At 41.9% G+C, this 23,286-nt stretch overlaps 1 protein-coding gene across 5 annotated transcripts in view; it reads right to left on the bottom strand.

Moving 5' to 3' along the window:
- Nucleotides 1-1,305: 1,305 nt before the first annotated feature.
- The window catches only part of Elmo1 (engulfment and cell motility 1), a 510,326-nt gene continuing 488,345 nt past the window's right edge, over nucleotides 1,306-23,286 (bottom strand). For 3 of the 5 annotated variants that reach the window (XM_029468421.2, XM_029468420.2, XM_029468424.2), the window contains 3 exons: nucleotides 18,839-18,921; nucleotides 8,515-8,592; nucleotides 1,310-3,700 (listed from right to left, as the gene is read on the bottom strand). In XM_029468421.2, coding sequence (XP_029324281.1) covers nucleotides 3,500-3,700; nucleotides 8,515-8,592; nucleotides 18,839-18,921 — 362 coding nt within the window. In that variant the 3' untranslated portion in view covers nucleotides 1,310-3,499. Of the gene's footprint in view, nucleotides 3,701-8,514; nucleotides 8,593-18,838; nucleotides 18,922-23,286 lie in introns of all 5 variants that reach the window. The other 2 variants (XM_029468425.2, XM_021180510.3) reach the window with 2 other exon arrangements.

The following is a 23,286-nucleotide window of genomic DNA, read 5'->3' on the forward strand; positions in this document are numbered from 1 at the left end:
TGCAGGTTCCTGGGTGGCCACAAGTGTTCCCTTCCTCCTAACTCTTTGCTTTACCTAGAAAGTTCTTTTCTTCCATGGTGAGGACATTTTCTAAGCTCTAAATAGATTTTCTGCCATTCACTCCCTCATTTTCCATTACCACAGTATTTGCTTTTGTTAACTTTTGGAGACAGGGTCTCACTATATATTCCAGGCTAACCCTGAATGTGAAATCCTTCTGGTGGGATTACAGATGTGAGCTCCTCATCTCTTTAGCCCTGGCTGGGCTGGCACTCACTATGTAGACCAGAGTAAGCTTGATCTCATACAGATCAGCCTGCCTGCCTCCTAAGTGCTGGGATTAGAGATGTCTGGTTGAAGTTACCATTGGCATCCCCTGCTCTTAAAGGTAGTTGCGGGGATCATTATGGAATTGAATATCAGCAAATTCAGATAAAATTTTTTATTTCAGATAAAGCCAGATTGGAGAACAGAACTTGGACTTCATGATAAACAGGATTCTTGTTTGCACTACATGGGGCTTGGACAATTGACGCCAGAAGGACCCAACTTGAGGCACTGGTCTCAATGTGTGTGGGAAATGTCTTAAGCAGCCTTGGGAGAGGTGAGATGTTGAATATGGGCAACCATCCTTCCCCACCTTGCCACAAAATAAAAGAAATGCAGAACAATGACAGCTTGTCCTTAAGATGCTGTCAGTCTATGAAAAGGTGTGTCTTCCATACATACTAACAGAGAAACAAAAGCTCATCAGGGGGAACCTGTACTCATATTGACTGCAGTAGTATTCACAAAATCTGGTGACGTGGGATCTACTTCAGTGCCCAGCAACAGGTGAGTGAAAAAATAAATGGTGGTGTGGGTACACAATGGACTATTATGGAGCCATAAAAAAGATAAAATACAGTCACTTTCAACACCACGGGTGGGACTGGAAGACATTATTAAATGAAATATTATTCTCAAGAACAGTAAGCAGAACACCCACCATGGAATCCTGTAGCTGAATAAGGAGTCAATACTGGAGGCTGGAGAGAGCAGAGGATGGGGTATACAGTGGGTACAATGATAGTTAGGAGGGCCTAACTGGGGTCCTACAGTGCAGCAGTGTGTGGATACAGTTCACAAGATTGTATATCTCAAGATCACTAGAAGAGGGGATTTCCAGTGTATTCACTATACAGATCTGATAAATGGTCATGGCAATAGAGAGGCTTTCTCACTACCCAGTGTAACATGGACCAAAACACAGTGCTGTCCCACACATGTGCACAAGTATTTTATATATATATATATATATATATATATATATATATATATATATATATTATATGAAAGAGAAAAAAATGTCCCCACAAATTTCTAATTTATGGGCCAAAATAGGAATACCAGGAGATGAAATCTTCCCATCCAGGCCACAGGAGGTGCATCTCTTAAACTTTGAAGTGAAAAGTGCTATGCCTCTATCCACTTTCTTTTATCTAACTTATCACACAGCAGGTAGAACAGTAGATGACTCCGTCAGGAAGGGCATGCATGTTAAGATCCAAGCTTAAGGATGGAGGAAATGTCAGCCTAACACTCCGATGTAGGCACTCTAGTGGAAAGAATGACCCCTGTGAATGACTATGGATTTTGTAATTTATGGAGTGCTCTGGACCATGTCACTGGAGCCCAGGCCAACCTGTAATTGACCATCTTGACAGCCACAAAGAGCAGTCACCTGCATGTATCTAGAGCTTGGCTGCCAGTTCAGAGTGGCTTAGCTGCACTGCATGGGGTTCTGTCATCCCTCCCAGCCCTTAGAGTTTACGATCCATATGACATTTGTAGGGGAGCTGACTTAAGAAGAAATCTCTGTTGTGCTCTGTTGGGAACTTATTAATTCACAGTAAGATTGGCTTTGGCATAACTGATTTCAGGTGTGTGGGTTTGTATTCTTTTTCCGTGGTTCAACATGTCCCCTTGGTGTCAGCAGTGTCTTTAATTGGACTGGCTCTATAAGTCATGAAATGGTAAGGAGACAATAATGGGAAAGTATGCCGAGGAAGCAGCAATATAAAAGGAATAGATCATATTTTTGTACAGTGAGTCTCATTTCCTTGGTGAGTTGGGGTGTGCATCCTAGAATTGATATCGGCAATGCTTTAGAGCTCACGACTGGTGCTTCCCAAATTAACACCTACTCAAACAGCGTGGTTCAGAAGTCTGGAGGGGCTGTCTGCTTTGCATCTCTAACAAGTTCCCAGGTGATGGATATGCTGGAGTAGCAAGCGCCCACATTACTAAATCAAAACACCAGCTCCCCAACTCTTCACATTTAATTTTATTCCACAGCATGTTTAAGGGAATGTTACTCTCAGGAAGATGTTTGGGATTAAAATAATTAAAAAAAAAAAGCTGGAAAGTACACACATTTATGTATCTCTTCATTAAATATATATCTGTTTGGCAAAAAATGTTAGACTCTTTTATACAAAAACAAAGCCAACAAAACAAAACAAAATAACCCCAAACCCTTGTAAAATTTAAAGACCTATAATAATTACAACGATGTAAACTTGGATGTCTGACAGCTTGACCACCCTGGAAAACCTGGGCTGTAGCAGGAGCCCCAGAGAGAAGGTCACACGGAACTGTTAGATAGCAACAGCCGCCTTAGGGGTGGTTAGGTTTAGTTTATCAGAGATGGAGCAGGACTACTGACTTCATTTGTGCTTTCTGCTAAGGGCTGGGAGCTCGAAGAAATGAAGAAGGCAGGCCTGGGCTGGGGCAAAGAGAGGAAGCCCAAGACTAGAGAGTGTGATAGAGGGATTGGTCATGGTCACAGTGCAGACAAGGAACAGGCATGGACTCTGTGGACAGTTTGGGAGACCTGATGCTGTAGACAACTACAATGAGGATGCTGCTGCTACATGTGAGACCAAAGTGGACCAGAGCAAGGCCAAGGCAGGAAAGGGAGAGAGAGGCAATGTGAAAGCGATCTCAACTCACATAGAGCCGATGATGTGAGGTGACCCTAGAGAGAAAAGGTAGGAGGCCTTTGGTCTTCTAATCCAGTAGCAGAACTATTTTATCCAACCCTGGCCTTAGGCATTTCTCTTGGTTTGGTGAGCAAATATGGGGCAGCTTGGGGCTAACTGGCTTTCCTACTCCAGACAAGAATGATGAAGGAAGGAAGGAAGGAAATGCCCATAGCTGGATATAATGAGAGGACTCTTTGACTTTCTTACTAGTGGTGACTTTTGCTCATGACCCATTGCTGAGCTGTAGCAATGGTAGAGGATCTAAAACACTGAGTCAGGAAATAGATTGAAGGAGATGGTGAGATGTCAGAGAAGTGGGGGTGGGGCTAGGGTTAAAAACGAGGCCAAAGGAAGGGTTGACCTGCAGCTTCCCCTCCCCCCAAGGGCAGTTGCAATATGTGAATGTGTTTGCTCTGCTCTCTGCTGATAGCTAGATCTTCCAGTTTGGAGGAATGTGTCCGGGTGCAGCCAGTTCAGTTACAGTCATAGACAAAGTCATAGTTGCTCGGTTCCTTGGGGATAGGAGGAGGTGCATCCGGGATCTGGATGTTTTCCAGGTCCAGCAGGCGAAGCTTGATCTCCATGCTCAGCAGGGTGTCCAGGTCATTGCGTGTCAGGTCACTCATCATGTCCTTCCCAAGAAGTGCATTCAGCCCATCTGTCCAGATGCAGTACTGGTGGGAGAGGAGGTGGCAGTGAACATCATTGATGATAATCATGGGTACAGCAATTATAGGCACTTAGTACCCAGCATGTGCTGGGAGGTCTTTGGTATTCATCTAATACCCGCACCCTCTCTGTACCTTCTATTTAACAGAAACAGGAACTTCTGTTATCATATGTTTTTCAAGTTAAGAAAACCAAAGCACAGAGGACGAAGTGATGTAGGAAAAAATGAGAGTGGGTAGGTTTTGCACTCAGGCAACCTGACTCTAGAAGCATGCTCTTATGTGCAATAGTGTTTCCCTATGGAACATGAAGAATTGGATTCCCTCATATTGCTAATTAAGATGTTGGTAGAATGTATCCCAATATGTCTATGCTTAGCAGCAGGCCAAACATTCCCTTTCTTGATATTTAACACAGTTCCCTGTTTAGTACCTAGTACCTTCTTACCATGTCTAATATTTAAGCATAGACATTGACAGCTCAGCTGCATCATGAAGCCAAAGTGGCCTTTGTGTTTCTTAGCAAAATAAGACCGAGAAAATAGCCTTCAGTTGCTCAGTGTTTGATAACTAAATTGGCTAACATCATTGGTTATCTTAGGAAGATGTAGGTTGACTGCCTGCCTGAACCTCCTGTGTCCAGGTCTCTAATACCCAGGGCTTCTAGTAATCTATTCCTGGGGACATCACCCCATCATTTCTTTTGGAAAACACGTTATTAAGCATTTTTGTTTTCTTTATAAAACAAATGATAGTCTTTGTCTGTTCAGTTGACTGTGAACTTTGGGGGAGAAGGAACCATATGCCATTTATCAGAAAGCCTACATTGTTCTTTGCAGATTCCTCTTCAGAGGGTATAGTTCTGTTCTAACTTCAAAAGAGAACCATTAGCGGCTGGAGAAAGAGCCAAGATCTCAGAAAATGGACTGCATATTGGATGCTACTTATTCACCTGTTAAGCTGCCCTATTTAGGATTCCATGCTGACAACGGTTTTGTTTCTTGCTGGTTTGGAATGCCTTCTAACATCTACTCTAGATTCCATCTTTTCCTGTAATCTCTGGGTCAAGCTCCAATTCCAGGTTCCAATGAGCTTATGAACCGCATGTCTGGTTACCTAGGGCGTGTCCCACGATGTGATGGGAGATTTCAGCAGAAGCAATTAATACCCACAACCACTGTGATTCTATGGAAGTCTTCCACGGTGCATGTCAAAGGCACTGCTGTGAGCCATGCCTGATTAGAACAGCATTAATCTGTAAGGATTTCTTTCTACCTCAGCTGTGTGATCTCAGCCAAAGCCTATAGCCCATCAAAACTCAAATGCACTGTTAAAACATTTCTCGAAGCACCAGTATGCTCATGAATATCTCATACATTTTGACCACATCTGCTCACAAATAACAGATAGTAAGTCCCTGGCTGGAGATTACTGACTTTGTTGGTCAGAGGTAGGAGACTTTATTTACAAAAGCTTCCCAGATTGTTCTGACAAACAGCCAGGTATGGGTGCCACTGAGTGCTGTGTTCCCAAAGGCCTTCACAGCTCTGGTCGCATGTCACAGTGATCCCTAAGTCCTAGGACTATTGTCCTTTGAACAAAGACTTCCCAGCCTTGGCTGCCTTCCTGGTACAGATTAACCTACAGCAATAGTGCTTTTGAGAAGCAGCAGGCAGCGACCTTTTCATCAACAATTACATTGACCTATAAACAAAAATCGTGTACTACTAAATTTGAGTTGAAATTCTCAACACTAATTCACGATATATTTTACAGTAAAATCTCACTGTTAGCTCTGTTTTATGAAGATTATATAAAATTATAACCGAATTGTGATAATTTTATCTTTTTACCAAGGTTCTGTTTGCTAATTACTAAAATTCCTATTAAAAGTAAGTAGGCTTGATAGAAAAAAAAGCAGGAAACATACAAGGGGAATCTGGACTATGTTGACCAACCAGAAAGTCAGAAAGGCATCAAAGACATAGGGCCATGTCACTAGGATTCATAAGATAACTTGGTGATGCTTGTATTATTTAGGATAGGGTAACCTGGATACTAGTAAAGGCAACAACAAGAAGATATAAAGACACAAATATGTTTAAATTCTGACATCATAATGACATCATAATGACATTCAAACACCAAACGTACTTCTTTAGGACATGCTTATTATTTTAGAAATTTGTGAAGGAATCAAGTATTTGTCCCGCCATCATGTGTTCTAATTTTAGGAACACAAGCAATTGTTGAGGCCTGGTTCTCTTTACATCCTCTCACTCATAAATAAAATGGGAATGACGGAAATGAGACAAGGCCTTTTGCAAACTCTACTGGAGTCAGTGTTTAGAGAGCAATCAATCATTTGTGGACACTAACCTTTACAAAAGAGGCAAAGCAACAAAAAGAAAACACCACCGGGGTTACTTAAAGACTACACTTGAAATAGGTGAGACTTCTGACTACCAGGAACTCTGGGGAAAGAGGTACTACAATGATGCTGCAGCTTGGGGTAGACAGAAAACTCGCCTTTCAAAGATATCTGCTCACAGGATCTAGGGAAGAGCTTCAGTTGTGCGAAAAAATTAAGGCTGTCAGTTGACTATAACAGAGAGAGATTATTTTAGATTATCTAGGTGACCCAGTGTAATTCCAAGGGCCTTTAAGGTCAGAGAGAAGAAAGTGTCAGAAGAGTGAAAGACAATGACTTCACCATAGAATAGGAAGTGAGAAAGGGTTGCAGAGAGAACTCAAGTTGCCATTGACGGAACTGATAAAGACCAAAGAATCCAGGTGGTCTCTGAAGTAGTTTATCCTGTGTGTGTGTGTGTGTGTGTGTGTGTGTGTGTGTGTGTAAGTATGTATGTGCATATGTGCACACAAACACATGTGCATGTGTGCATGTGTGTACCACAGGGTGGAAGCGTTGGTCCTTGTCTTGGTCCTTGTTTAAGAAAGGGTCTCTTTGTTGTTCATTGCTGTGCATGCCAGGCTAGCTGACCTATGAACTTCTGTGAACTCTTCTCTTTCATCACACTGCAGATGCGCTGGGATACAGACCGTGCTAGTTATGGTACCTGGCTCTTGCATGAGTTCTGATTATCAGAGCTCAGGTCCTTACCTTTGGACAGCAAAGGCTTTGCCCGCCAAGCTACACTCCCAGACCTTGTTATTATCCTTTTCATTGTCAAGTATTCAGTTTGGGGAGGCCTCTTTCCTTCCTGGATAAATGAGATTATCTGTAAAAAGAACCTTCTATTTCATGCAGCAATTATGAAAATAAAGTGATACTAGATATGCAAGTGTCTTGAAGAAATTGAAAGTTCTTATAAGCATATAGAGTCTATAAGAAGTGGCAGCTATGTTAAAAAAAAAAAAAAAAGCTTGGCAGTCGTAGAGCATTTATCCTTATCTGGAATTAATGCACACACTGGGGAAAATAGCTTGGCACTGACTTAAGTAACAGCCCAACTTCTATTTTTGGTTGTTTTCTATGTCTCTTCTATATCTTGGATATGTTGGCCTGTTCATAACTACAACTTTATGTAAAAACAGAAATAGGAAGATATGGCATCTATTTTCAGAAAGATGAAGACAAAGTCTTACCCTTCTGCAAACTAAATGTCAAGTGACACAGAATTATATTTAAGTACCATTCTAAATGCAGGATTTGTGTCTAATCTTTCCTCTTTCTTTGGGATGGATAATTTTATTCAAAACCTTCAAACCAGAGAAAACCAGACACTAAATACCTTTTAAATGAACTCAATCTCCTCGGGGAGATGAGAACAAAAGTCAGATTCTATTAAAATGTTCCTGTCCTTCTAAATGCTGTTTGTGCAGTTACATGCAAAACAAAAATTTGAATGGTATTATCTAAAAATAAAGTTTCAAGCATGGTGGGGGGGGTGTCTGATTTACAAGAGAAAAAGTTAAATCAATGGTAACTGCTACTTTATTTTACAAATGCATTTTCTTAGACTTATGCTAAATATTTTAAATATAGCTGACAGTGTGCTTCAAGAAGAGGAACAAATTATACATATAACAAGATGTCAAAAAGGAATGAAAGCATCTTGGAAATAAAATTCCAACAGCAGAGACAGACCTAGACCTCTTAAAATAGCTAAAAGAGACTTCGTAGAGAAGCTACTTCATCAGATGGCCCCACGAGTAGAGACATCAGTTTATCTGGAGAGGTTCTAGAGCAAAAATTAAATATTCAGTACACATCAAAGCCAGAGCCAGGGCCTCCTCTGCCTCTGGATTGGCTAAACCCTTACTGATCCTGAGTCAGTTTTCTTTAAGACCATTCTACAGTCTAGACTTTGAATATCCCCCAATCGCTGTGTTAAAGGGAACATACTGGGAGATGCTGGACATTTCAGGAGGTGAGCTCAGTGGGGAGAGTTAGGACTTGGGATGGCAAATTCCTGAAGAGGGACACTGGGACACTGGCCCTGCCTTTCTCTCTGCCTCATTGCTGCCATGAAGCAAGCAGTTTCCTCCTCCATGTGCACCTGGCACTCATCTAAAGGCCACAGACTCAAGCCTCAGAAAGTAGAGGTCAAGTGTAAACTGTTTTTCCGAATCAAATGCAAACCGCGGGCATTTTGTTATGGTAACAGAAGGAAAGCTGGGCAAACGCATGGCGGCTGATTCAGCTGCTAAGAAGTTTGAGCTGGTGGTTTCCATGTCAACAAGACACCCTTCTATTCATGATTTTCAAAGGCAGGTTTCTACAAGAAGTGATGCTTCTTCGATTCTAGAATTTTACTTATTTTTTCTCTCATCAATTAACCCTTACCAAGACCTCTTACCTCATGCTTATCAGGAGCAATAAAGTTCAGTTGGCAATTTGAGTCGTATAAGATGGAGAAAGCCAGTTCAAGCACCTCCTAGGAGAGAACAAAGAAACATCACATAAGACAAAGCTGGTGGTTGAGCTTAAACATGGAACATGGCCTCTCTTCTGTTTGGAGAAGAGGAGGAGCCATGAAGCTGGCAAAAGGAAAGAGGGGTACAGTGCTCCCGGTTGCCGGCATGAGTCCTCCTCCGCATCCAGCACAGGCCTGCATGAACCATCTCACTTTCATACGAACACAGGCACAAGCTTTATCACTGCCTTTTCATGGGGCAGGGTTTTAAGAGATCGATGGCACATGGCCAACACTGTGTATCTCCCTTCCAAGAAGATAGAAAGGTAGTAAACTCTTTAATTAGCAGTGTTAAGGGTGATCATTTTTAGTTACTCCTAGCAGACAGAAACCCATAGAGGTATGGACCCTCCTAAATATAGATGCTACCTCATAGGTAATAAGACTTCTGAGTAAACCCTATTTTTGAACCAAACAAAGGATATACACATCCAAGACGTATCCACTGAGGCTATAGGATACCAAGGAGAAGCATGGATGTCAGGGTCAGAAGACATTACATTACTGATGTGAATTTACTGAGTGCAGACGATGAGCCGGACCTACAGTGCCAAGGGCTAAAGGACACTTTCATTGCATTGTGGCTGGATAAATTTGGCTGACACACCTAGGGCCATGTCTAATACATAGGCCATAAAACACTGCTCAGAGCTTGTGCTGTACCCATATTGGGGAACCATAATCACCCTACTGGTTGGAGAACTCAGTAGAATGGATCTCCTGGAAGGTAAAAGCCAACAGCCCACATCAGAACCCCACTGGCTCCTGATCTGGAGGGAAGAATCAAGCGTTTTAATAGCAGCATTCTGACTGTGATAATGTGTGCTCTAGCACATGTCCCTTCAACTCTGTTAGGTGCCTCTGATCTCAGCCTCCCCCCTGTTAGGATCTGGGAGTAGCACTTTTGAGAAGCTGACCGCAAAGAAAGCCAGACCTCTCTGGATCATTTCCTATTCACTATCTATGAGAGCATTTGCCTTTGGCAAGTGACTCATATCACAATGCCCCAGAATGAATAGTTCAGATGAATTAAAGAATTCTTCCAAAATAAGCCCCAAAGACCATGTGTTCTCTGGAGCCACTCGGAACACAGACTACCATCAAGATACTTGGGCTCTCATGGGGTTCTCTGTCTGGCTCACCTCCAGTTGTCCTCTCTCTAGGAGGGGGCAGCTTTGCACAAAACCTAGACAGTCATGTATCTCATACTCAGAGGGCCCCCTTACTCCACCAGAAATAGAAACCCTGGAAGGAAAGGATGCTGAGTCATGGATGCTTGCCTGCATAAAGTCCTCTCTCCATTTCTTATTCACTTTCTCCCTCAGCCCTCCATTCAGGCTTCAGTGAAGTTATGCAACAATCACGCAAGTAAGCAAGCAAGCAAGCACATTTTCCATTGAGTTTGGTATCTGTTTCCACAACACTATCTCGAGGCCTTTAAATTTATAATCAAAGCAATGATAGTTATAGCAGTGGTACCATAAATTGATGTCATCTTTAAAAAAATCAATAAAACCCCCCACATATCAGCAACCATGAATTCCACTCCTGAGAGTATTTAAAAAAAGATCCCAAAGCAAGCCAAAGTTACATATTATTACTTGTAGGAAAGTTATGAGAAATTAAATCTCTCCTGCTCCTTTGAGTATTAAGGAAATTACAAATGGTGAGATAATTATGAAGGAGAGTCTAATGCTAAATGAAAAGAAAAACCAGGAGAAATGTGCCCATTGATCCAAGTTGTGATAATGCAGCCCGTATACAGAGATGGGCAGTGAGCTTGTGAAAAGAAAATGACCATTGGGTGCTCCGACTATGGGTCATTATGTCCTCTTAAGGTATGTTTCTGATAAAATTGTTCTGGATTAGAACTCTTATAGAAATGACTTTCTCTTTATTGATCTGATAGTCAGTCATTGGCAGGACTCTGACTCATACTTGAGAGACTGGAGGAAAAGGAGGAACTCCAGCTTCAAGGAGGTCCTTTGGAAAATAACCAGGACAAGGTGCATTTCACCGAGGTCTTTCTGCCCAAACCTGTGCAACAACTGTGCCAACAGCTGGTGTGAACAGCACACAGCCAAGACGCATGCCCTTCAGTTGGTACAGAAGCCACTGGTAACCAGGATGTTGGAGCTGAGGCGTTTTCTCTTTTGCAGAGAGCCAGGAGGCACACAGGAAGAATCACAATGACCTTGGCTTTGCCCTCTTTGGGCATACACTTCTCAGGACATGAAGGATCTGAGCTGTCATGACCTAGATTCCTGATAAATACAGGCAGGAAATGGGAAATTTGTGAGAATGTCAATTCCCACTCTAATCTTCCCAGGGCTGCCTGGGAGGATGGGAGGAACTCATTCTCAGAGCTGCATGCCTGCATGAAAGGGTGCTATCATTTTTAATGGGTTTTATTGACATCCCTGGGTTGCTGTCACTGAGTCATTTGCTGAAGGTCGACTGGCTTGCCACCACTTTAAGAAGGGAGGAGGCAGAGCTGGAAGCAAAGGTACTTCCCAGGCGAACTCTCCAGAAACTGCCACCTGTCCAAACTCCCATAAGGAAGATGGGCTCCAGGTGACAGCCGAACAGGCTGACACTGATTTTGGGCAGTGTCCCCCTCTGAGCCTCCTAACACACACACACACACACACCACTCACAGGTATCTAATTCCTCGGGGCTTTGTTGCTCACTGTTAAAGGTCTTCTGTTCCTTCTGGATTTATGTGAAAAGCTAGATCCCCTAGCAGCTCACCTCTGCCCTGTTCCACTGAGGCACAGGACTTCTTTGTCTTGTCCAGGAAGGCTGTGCATGGGCCTTGATGAGGAGAGAGAAGGGACAAGAGAAGCTGAACAACCCCCCAACTGCTGAGGCCTCTGAACTCCTAATCTCACACTCTGCCCTGAAGCTCTGGGATTGGTGAGAAGACATGCAGAATCACAGATACTCAGAGAAACAGTGCCTCAGCATAAGGAGGCATTTGAACATTCATTTTTTCATAGGTAAACGATGGACTGACAATATGAGAATAGAAATATATATTTACACAACATATCTTTAGTATACAGTGTTGGCTGTCATCTTTCATATTGGTTTGAGTAACAACACATTGGCCATTTTTCCCCAGAGCACATTGAACTACCTGGGTTCTCCAGTTAGCCAGTCACGTGAAGGGTAAGTGTTTTACTGAGATACATGAAATAGTTTCATAGGTGTGGATGTTAAATATGACCATAGACATAGTAGTAGAGTCCAAAGCTATTAATTTACATACCTATGAACTTGAGTTAAAAGAAGAAAAATTGTCTCTTACTTGTTTAACACAGCGATTGCCCTTTTCACAAAGGTTCTGGCTCAAGTTTATCGGAACAGCTGGACAGTTCTCAAACCAGTGACTTCCCTTGTTCCTGTCTAGTCATGCATGGGACACTTTCCCATGAGGAAGTGCACCTGGGTCTCTTCATGTGCCCTTTACCTGGAAGCTTGCCTGCTCACTACCTGGGGAATGTCATTTTAAAGCCCAGCTCAACTGCCATTTCCTCCTGACTAGACTCAGATTTGCCTTCGTTACCTTTGTTTTTATTTGCATTTTTTAAGGCATGTGGTAGATAACATATGACTATGTTCATACATAAATCTTAGTCCACTGGACACCCAGAGCTAGGGCTGGACCATACTAATCTCTGCATTTCTAGCACCTAGCAACAAAGAAGATGCTCAATACACTCAATTAACTAAAGATGAATGAAGTCAATCAAATAGCAGGATATTTAGTTAAAATTATAACTTTTAAATTCATACATCAAGGTCTAGTAGAATCTGCTTCTTATCTTGGTTATCCTGGCAAGACAGAAACTGGGCTCTGTGGAGCAGTCAGGGAGACATAGGGAGCCAGGGAAAGCAACGCAGGCTCCCTGTAATGGTGGCTCTTGTTCTCACAAAACACTGCAAGGGAAAATTGCATGGGGGTGGATATCAAAGTAGGACCAATATGGGAAAAGGGGGGACCCAGCAGCCCCTTTTAAATTCTATTCATTTTGTGGACTCCCAAAGGCTTTGCTCATCCTGAAGGGATAGAGCAGTTACTTTCATGTCCTCCATACATGGCCTTCTGTCTTTCCAAGATGTCCATTTCTTTGTCTGAGCCAGAGAATGAACTCAGTGATCCCTAGATAGCTACCAACAGCCACAATATGTTTCTTTCTGAGCATGGAAACACAGTTTGAACGCCTAGCATCCACGGAAGTCTATGTTTTTTTGGTCATGGTTGATGGCTGCTTAACTACCACCCCCATGACTAGGGAGATAAGCACCAAGAATGCCCGATTAAAGCACACCACAAGTCACCAAAGACTTGCAAAATTAAAGACTGTGAACTTACAATCCCTAGTTTCCTTAAAATCGAATTTTTATCCCCCTGTGATAATTCAAATGTCATAAAACTCTACTGGAAATGACCTCATACTTCTTGCCTCCATAAACATCTTCCTGTTGTACTAACCTCTGTTAAATGTTTTAGACTCTAGCTCAGTGGTTCTCAACTGGTGGCTCTCAACCCCTTTGGCAAACCTCTGTCTCCAAAAACATTAACATTATGATACAGAGAAGTAGCAAAATTGCCGTTATGAAGTAGCAACAAAAATAATTTTATAGTTGGGGGTCACCACAACATGAGCAACTGTATTAAAGGTTCGCAGCAATAGGAAGGATGGGAACCACTATTCTAGCTCCAAGAGGTTGAGCCACATCTGCCCTGGTCACCATTTCTTTGTTAGAACTCATCAGATCTCTGAAGGTCAATGCTGACTGACTAAATATACAGACAGGTGCTCTGCAGTAGGCACCTCAAGGGAAGGACCAACTCTCTTTATGTTGCTATCCTCTGGCACTACAAGAGTAAGTCGCTATGAACAAAGTCTCTTGTTTCTGGATGCTAATACCTAAGATGGCCTTGTTCAGCAGTTTAGTTCATGGACAGTTCTGTTGCACAAAATCTCAGAAGCTGTTTCATAGCTGCAAAAACTGTCTGAAGAGCTAACACTATACCTTGGCTTTTGGACACCAGACAGAGGTGGTCCTGCTATGGGCACATTTTGGCTAACTCTTCCTTGAAACTGCAGATAGCCCTTTCTTACCCACAAGTCTCAAAGGGGGTGACAGTGTCTTTGGGTACTGGAAAAATAGTTGTGGGTTAGGAAGAATTGTGGCTTTCCTTTCTGCTTTTGACACTGCCTGAAAAATAAGGTCTGTGGATAATAATATCACAAGGCAAATAATTCTCAAGTATATGCAAATGACAGAGCCAGGCTGATGGAACTCTGTGTTAGGCTGGAAATGGCAGGAGTGTCTGGAACACCTGGTAAGCACAAGGAAGCAGCTTCCACTTACAGACAAGTTTATCTATTTACAGCAGTATGCCCTACCCACCCATCTGTCCACCTCACCCTACAGCAACTTTCCACAGTCCATCCATCTATTCAATTTTTTAATGACATCCTGAAAATAATGAAAACGCCAGCACCTTAGAAAATATTTGCTAATTTGTTTGTGAATTTGTAAGTGCATGTCATGCAGTCTGAAAGAAGAAGGCCAAGTACACACATGTAATGTGTTCTCACCATCCCGTCTCCACACCGGAGTTTCTCTCTCCTCCTTTCCCTATCCTTTCATCAGGTCACAAAAGAATCAATCTCCTTCTCCCTTTCCACTTGAGGTTTCCCTTGTTTTCAGTTTCATTATCTTTAATTTCTATTCTTCGTGCCTTTTATAGTATTTTATGACAGGGACACTATTGCTTTCAGAGCACGCTTCTCTTCTAAGCACCTAATGTAAGTGTCCTTACAAATGATGCTTTCACTGCATCCAGTACACATTGTGTTTTGAATTTTATTTACTTTTGAGATACAAAATTTCTCTTATGACTTCTTTAAATTATTGGTTAAAGTGTGTTGTTAAATTTCCAAATATTTACATTTTTGGTTTTCTTTTGGGGGGGGCTATTGGTTTCTACTTTAAATTTATGGTGACCCAAGAATATGCTTTGTAATATTATTGTTCTGAAAAAAAAATAACATTTCATTTTTGCCATGATGAAACCAAATCAAACATGTTTAATGGCTCAGCGTGTAACCTGGTGAATGTTTGTTTGTTTGTTTGTTTTGGTGAGCTCAAGAAGAATGAGTATTGCCCTGCTAGCTAGAATATTCGATTAATGCCAATTAGATCAAGTTGATTGATGGTGTTGTTCATAGCACCAATCAACCCATTTGATTGGCCTTTGCTTGATCTTTATTGGTTGCTGAGGTCCCTTTTGCTCTGTCAGTTTCTGAACTCATGTATTTTGATGCTTCTTGTTAAGTGTGCATGTGTGTAAGGTAAGGCTATTGTGTCGTTGGGGAAAATAGCTCCTTGATAATTTTCTCTCTTCTGAGATCTGATCTGTATAAGGTTGATAGAGTTAGCTCAGCTTTCTTATGATTAAAATCAGTATGGTGTATTTTTCCCATCCAATACTTTAAAGTTATACTGGAATTAGGTTTTTTACAGACATCATATAGTTCTTAATTTAATGAAAATCAATTTGTAGTTGCTGTGCCTTCTCCATGTTCCTGTTGCCAGCCCAACAGCTCAGCTTTGCCAAATTGCTACCCAGCCACTTCCAGCATCTACAAATGAGGTGCCACCTGGGGCCCTATGGGCAAGAGGCTGGAGCAGGAGCTGATGAGCCCCAGAATGTCTGGCGATTGACAAATATCTGTGCTTCTGAATCCAGCAGCCTTTCCAAATGGATAGGCACATCCATAGAGCTATGAAGATCTGAGATATAAATTCTCTACAGTTCCACAGTTGCTACCTTACATCTGTCCAGTGTACCCCAGACCCTAACAGCACTCCAGTGTGGACATCCAGGAAACACTGGCCTGGACATCCCCAAGGATAAGTGGTGTGCCCCATATAAGGTCAGGAGCATTTACTCTCTGTCAAGAACCTGCTAGGAAAACCCGACACAGCCCTTTGACCACACATTCTGCTGCTGAGCTCTGGAATATCCCATGGCTAAGTGCACTGACCCCATCTGTCCAGCCTCACTCCTGTGTCATCATAGTTACTCCTGAGATGGTCTATCCTTTCTTTATTTATGTACAGATCTCCGTTTCTTGAGTTGTGGTGATTTTTTTTATTTTCTTTCTTTTCTTTCTTTCTTTTTTTTTAGTTTGTTTTTCGACTGTGGTGATATTTTTGTTTTTTTTTTTTTTCTTTTTTAATTAAGTTGGCTAAACCCTTTACAATGTATATTAAGTAAATACACTTTGATCATTTTAAATAAAGATCAGTTTTAAGATTGTCTCTTAATGTACTTACTGTTTATAGTGAACATGATCAGTGCTATGTTTAGATCAACATGAGCATGTTGATAACATGATCTACTTCTTCTGCCCCTTCCCTTCCGCCTTCCCTTTTAATGAGTGTGGCGATTGCTCCTTCCTGTCTCTTTAATTCAGCTCCCATTGGCTCCGCTTAACCACTTATCCACTTATCCCACTGCAATGCACTCTTTCTACTGTGAACACGTGGTGGCTTTCGTCTGGCTGGCTTAAAAAAAAAAAAGCAATATTTTTATTTTATCTTCCCCTTTGCTTTCTCTGATACGACTCTTGCTTCTACTTTGATCTAAGTTTCTAGGCCTTATCATGTCTATTCTGTCAGAACCAATTCATTTGAACACTTCTTGTATAATGTTGACTTTTTCTATTGTAGCCTACAACATTTTACAACATAGTTATTACTTTCCAATCCGACAAGTTCTCTATCCCTGTCGTTCTGGTAATAGGCAAAGAATTTACACAATCTAAAGAGAACCTGATCCTGATGACTGTCTTGTTTCTGTAGCCTGCCCCACCTCACCCCTCTTTTTAGGGTAAGAGGAGGCATGCCTCTAATTATTTTGGAATGTACTAGTAATATGGAGTGACGTAGTGAGGTCTTTAGAGTGATAATTTATGTTACTATAGCAAGAAAATTTGGGTTTCTTTTCCTTGCATGCATATGTGTATGTGGTATGTATGAATGATCATATGTTTGGGCTCACATGTGTGTGTTTTGAGTGTACAGGCATGTGTGTACACCTGTATCTGCAGGCTCAAAGTTGACATTCAGTGTCTTCCTAGATCATTTTCCATTTTACTTACTGTCCCAAGGTCTTTGGCTAAATCTGCCACTTTGTTCAGCATCTTAATCTAAGGAGGAGAATGACAGCTCTCAAAATCTCCACGTGCTGGGCTGAGGTAGGAAAACTCTCTGAACATATTTTACAGAATTCCGAGTTCCTAGTCAGCATGTTCAAGTCCTGGCAGACTGCTCCACTGCCAGCCATCCTTCCCAGCCCTCTGGGTTAGACTTTTTTGTTGTCAATTTCTGCACATGGCTTCCTGCTCAGTTCAAGTGTTATCTAACCAAGAACCTTTCTGAAGCTGAACAGAGTCTGTGCTCAGTGAGGCTGCAGATGGAACACCTGACATGTGAAACATATGGCAATCCCTGCTGCTGTTGAAGGAAGTCAGCACCATAAGAGGCAAACCATGAAATCTCAGACTTGTTGCCATAGTTTAGAATGCTCCTTGGAGTCTATGCACAATACAATCCTTGTCTTTCTGACATGGAACCCCCACAAGTGTTATGCAACAGAGTACCCAGACCCTAGTCTCTCCAGCATCCCTTCGTATTATTATGCTTGTCATTGGAATATCTTATAGGCCAGTGCTCCAAAGAAGAAGTGCACATGAACTTGAGTTGAATTATATCTACATAACACAGCAGCAAGGATCTTGTCACTCAGCATCTTCGCCTTTATCTTCCCCTTCTGACATCTTGAACAATGTTGACTTTTTCTATTGTAGCCTACAACATTTTACAACATAGTTATTACTTTCCAATCCGACAAGTTCTCTATCCCTGTCGTTCTGGTAATAGGCAAAGAATTTACACAATCTAAAGAGAACCAGATCCCTGATCCTGATGACTGTCTTGTTTCTGTAGCCTGCCCCACCTCACCCCTCTTTTTAGGGTAAGAGGAGGCATGCCTCTAATTATTTTGGAATGTACTAGTAATATGGAGTGACAGTACCTTTTGTTTTCTTTGAGCATAGTTCTATGCAGTGACCTTTTATCTTCATTTGAAATCAGAAAACAGGGATAACGCTGATTGATAAGCAGGATAGATTTTTTTTTATTCATTCCTTTTGGACACTGTTTTTAGAATCAAAGAAATAAATGATTGATCCATGCAGCCTTTGGCGTCTAGAGCTGCCAGGTAAATCTAGACTTTGTTTTGTTTTGTTTTTGAGACAGGATTTTGCTGTGTGGTCCAGGCTGGCTCATGATTTGTTTTCTTTTTTCTTCCTCTTTTGTGCTAGGGTTACATAGTGAAACTGTTTTGTTGATGTAGCATATAGCAAAAGATGCCCATGGGTATACATGAAGAACTGGATCCTTAATGGACCCTCTGACCTAGAAACAGAAAATTTTCTGTTTTTCAAGATTGTATCCCCACCCTGTTTACTCAGAAAACATTGTGGACCATCATGATGGAAGCTTGTTGGTAAACTAAAAGGGGATGGGGAGAAATGCTGCATTGTTCATGGTCTCTAAGCATGTACTCCTGGGCATTGTTCATGGCACCTAAGCATGTACTCCTGTGTATTACTCTCCTTTAAGCCTCATTTGGATACTTAATAGACTACTCTCTATGACTCTGATGGGTCAGGGGCTTAGTGTTTCCTCATACCCTTTGACTCTGAGGCTGGTGTCTGCCTGTCTCAGGCTTCACTGAGACTCAGTGAGAGCATGTACGGAGAGGAACTACCATACATAAGAGGCGAGAAGAAGCTTGCAGAAAGGATGAAGATAAGTGGAGGAGGCTCATTCATTCAGAGACAGAGGGAGGGCATCCATTGTACTTTCTAAGGTTAGAAGTAGACAGAGAGTGACAGGAGGGAACAGGCACTAGAAAAGTGACAGAGAAAGAGTAAAAGCACCACTCAGGGAAGGAATGGATTGGGAAAGAAGAAAAGAGAAGAGCTGAGATGTGCAACCTGACATAAAATACCACGGGGAGCCATCCAATACATGCATACGCGAAGGCTGGGATCATTCAGATGGCTCACTGCATTGTTTAGGCAGAGATATTTACAGTGATTTAGAAAACCATACCTTGTTTTGTTTAAGGGCACCTTTCTCTTTCATATGAGGGCAGTCCTTTCCCGTCACCACTGCTTTGATATCTGCCACCGGCACTGCAATTCATAAAAATAATGAAAAGTTACGACACCACTGGAAGCGCCAATGTCAGTAAAGGAGTGAATGTACTCATTGAGTTTGCTACCATGGTTGGCACTGCCTGAGACCACTGCAGAAAGAGAAAGGCAGAGATGTGACGAGAGGAAGAGCAGTCAGGCAGTGTCTAGAAACTAGATGCCTGAGCATAGAATGTTTTGGTAAAATGTATCTCTAGCATGCTATTTCCATAAATACAACCTGGTTCACTAAAGCCTGAAATAATACCCATGATAGTGGTGTTGTAAGCGATGGTATTATAATAAATGCTGCAGTAGGTAACAGTGCTTATTACAATATGTGCAGTTCTAATACCGACATTGTAAGGGCTTCTGAATCCAAGGAGCAATGCCAAGTGCTTCATATGTATTGGTATCTCTAGCTACAGCACTTGCACCTATGTTGTTTGTTTCTGAGGGCTGGATGAACAGAGTAAGTGGATCTAGCTCAGATCACCAATCTGACTCCAAACAGTTCTGAGCTTTCTTTCTAAATAGCTCCCTTTCCCAAACCATGAACTGCCATAGCAGTTCAGTAAGGTTTGGTTGTCCTTGTTCAACAGGCAACTCAATAAAATAAAGGAAACCTTCTTTTCTTACTGAGCCTTTGGAAAATAATGCAGTTAGAGAGAATGATGCTATCTTACGGCTTGCCTCGGAAGCAGGGAGAAGATAAGAAACAGAAAAGGCTCTGCATTCAAAACACTCTTTAAAATTAAATAAGAGAGACAAGGACGAGTAGTGTGGCACAGAATCTCGATGAAAAACAAACAAACAAACAAACAAACAGACAGACAGACAGACAGACAAAAACTCACTATGTTATCCATCCTTCTCCAATCCCAAATTGTTCAGTCCCACAATGATTGTGAATCCAGCTGCATATGCTGCCTAGCTTGGCTTTGCTAAAAGAGGGTTGTAAGCAACCTGTTCCTTACACTTTTAAAAAGGAGAACATAATGGTAGATTTCAGAGTCAAAGCTTATACACGTTCACTGGAGAAGCTAATTGGAGTGTGGATAACAACAAAATTATAAAGTTATGGAATATTAAAACAAGAGTAAGAGCTAATCTCCCAGGAATACTAAGACTCAGCCTAGTCTGGAAAACATACCCAGAGCTCTCAAGCCCATGGAAGGGCGCATCTTATGAGCTTTAATCTCAGGAGGCTTCGCCAGCATCTACTTACCAACATCTACTCCCCCACCATGTAGCCTGATTTTCATCCACTCTGTCCAGAGTACTTGCATTCAATTTCAATATCAATGTCTGGCTCCTCCTCCTCATGGCACAAGAAGACTATGCTCCCCAGAAACTTTCATAGTTAGCTGGGATCTTGTGACTAGGCAAGATGTAAGAGAAAATACTTATCTAGACTAAGGGGCTGAAGTTCTAACCTGCCATTTCTTCTTCTTGTGTTATATTCAGATTTTGCACTTATGTCTGTATGTCAAAAGGAGATTAGCTTGTGGCCCTGAGTGATTGGGAGGGCCCTTCATCAACATAATGGGTGGAATGTCTTTTGCTGTGCACACTAGAAGAGGGGCTGTTTGCTCTGGTTCAACCCTAGGCCTCAGCTGCCTTTTTGGCCCTCTCCCGATCTCCTTTGAATAGGAATCCTGTAGGTGGGTGTTAAAAATCCTGAGCCTATCTTAAACACTGTCTTCAGGTCTCACAAGTCCATGTTCATAACCAAGGGCTAGCTAGTCTTGCTGCCTCTGGGCTGCAGGGCATAACTGAAACCTTGGGGAAGTTGGTTACATTTGCAGTAGAGACATTGAAGGGAATTTTAAAATCTAATTAGCAAAACAATTCATAAAACTTCCTAAAGCTTCCTCTGGAGTTGAAATGACAAGTGCATGGTAGAAAATCCTTTGTTATAAGATGCAAAACGTTTCATGAACTCCAGGATCCATTCTCTACAAAAGTCAGCTACTGCTTGGCTTTGAAGACATGGAGAATAGGACAGGGAAGACAAAAGTGCTTTGGATTGTCTTAATGCAAAGGATTCACAGGAGAAAATCTCTTTTCATATTGTGGCCTTACATACTTTGTATTTAAATATCCATTGTCCCTTATCAGAGAGATAAGTTGCTGTGTCGCTCATGGGATAATGACTAAAAGAAAACACAAACTACTAAAAATATCGTTGTATTGAAAAGCTGTTCTTTCATTTCTTTCTTCCTTTCTTTCATAGATTTTCTCTAGATGCACTGGAAGATTAAACATGGGGAGAACTGAAAACAATTTCCTCTCTAGTCCAGGGGTAGAAGCAAAGGGGGTCACACTCACACAGTAGGGAGTTCCTGAAGATTTCAAAGCCAAGCTAGCTTTGTGATTTGTTCTTTCAACATGGGAGAAAGATAACATGGTGAGGCATAGAGCTGGGAGAAGCAGGAGGTCACCAGGGAAGGAAGCAGCACCCTTACTTTATGGCACATCTTCATCTCTCATATTTGCTCAGTTTGAGAAGGGTTGGGCAGATGGGAAGCCTAAGGTTCAAGATGAAGAATTCCTTACACAATGTCACAGGGACAGATCTGGTTTTAGTGTCCCATGCTCCCTTACTAGGCTTCTGTTCCTTTGTGTTTGGAAGGTGTAAGCACCTGCATCATAAGGAGACCAGCCACAAATCAGGGTTTCACTCTAAGGACATGGACTCCTTACTAGTATCTTCACTTGATCTTAGCCAAAAGACCGAGAAGCGATACTTACTAGTATCTTGCAAGAAACCTTATTTATAATTTAAATGACAAAATATTTCTACAAAACAAATGTGTGGCCACTATGATGTAAACACTTTTAGCTTTTTTTCCTGGGGGAAGTCAAGGGAAACATCTTCAGGAAGGGCTGGAAGCCTTGAGACCATGGTGTTTGTAGACACTGCTATATGCAGATATCCTCAATAGAAGCTTCTGTGACGAGATACAGGATGGAGGCAGGCTGCTCCAGCAGTTAGGACAGAGCCCCATCTTCCTAAGCTAGGATATTAGCCCCATAGCACTCAGGGATGAGCCACACCTTGCCTTTGGAACCAGAAACTAAGACTTTAGGGGCTTGACTAACCTCTTGTCCTATCACGTTGGGCCTGCTCCAGATCAGAGTCTCAGATCATTTTTAGTCCAGACAGAAAAAAAATAGTGAATTACAATTGGCCATGGAGCTGTTTGGCTGCCTGCAAATACCTTTGTCTTACTGTTTACTAACCCATGGCTGTCAACTAGTTATGCTTAATGCTTCTCTACCTCACTTTTCTTATCTATAAAACATGGATGAGCTGTTCCTTCAGGTTGCATAGTAACTTACATAAGCTCTGAGCACTGTGCCTGTCATACCTTATGCACTTAGCAAATAGCATCAGCCATTATTCCTATTGCTATTAATCTGCATTAATTCTCTCAGTGGATGGAGGGACCTGAATTCCTCACTGTGCTTTCATGACCCAAATCCCCCACTTTGCCTGGCTGTCAGCTGCTCTCATCATCCTTGATAATAGGCTTAATCTTTGAGGAGGGCATCAGCCTGTGCTTTCCTCCCTGTCCCTCTGTTGTGGGGGCAAAGAACACTGGCCTAGATTCTTTCAAACAGAGGCCTTAGAGGGCACTAGGCATGGCTAAAAGCAAATGAGCTGGAGTGATAGGGTGATGGGGATGGCAGCCTGTTAATCCTGGGGAGGGACCAGAGAGGAGATGCAAGGGAATGTAGATTTTTCAAGGGCCCAGTTCCTGTGGACCAGAAAGCATACGAAGAGCAACAACTCAAAGCTTTAGGGAAGAAGACAGCCAACAGAGGTCCTCTCATCTTCATTCAGTAGGACCAGTAGTAAAAAAAGGTAACCAAGTGATTCATCAATCCTTTACTGTTCAGCCCTGGTTAACTCAAGGAGTGAAAGACAATTCCTCCTGGCCTTGGGAGAGAACAAACATACACAGAAACGTGATGACTCTTACCATTAATTAATAGTAACTCCCCTTTTAATTGAAAAGTAAGATTTTTTTTTAAAAGTTATATCTTGATTACAGTTTCCCTTTACTCCCAGTTCCTCCCTACTTCCCCTCTCCTCTGGATTTACCCACTTTCTGTCTCTTATTAGAAAAGAACAGTCTCCGAAGGAATAAAAAATGAGACAAAATAAAATAAAACAAAAATAAACACATTGGAGTAGTACAAAACAATCAGAAACAAAAGAGCCCAAGAGACAGATGTCATCACAGAGAGCAGCCTGTTACACACTCAGGGATCCTATAAAAATACAAAAGCAGAAGGCACAATAGACACACAAAGAACCAAGGTTGGGAGGAGGGAGGGAAGATAACATTTTAAAAG

The sequence above is a fragment of the Mus caroli genome, unplaced genomic scaffold, assembly GCF_978045245.1.
Source record: "Mus caroli unplaced genomic scaffold, Mus_caroli_1 scaffold_15, whole genome shotgun sequence".
NCBI classification, from domain to species: Eukaryota; Metazoa; Chordata; class Mammalia; order Rodentia; family Muridae; genus Mus; species Mus caroli.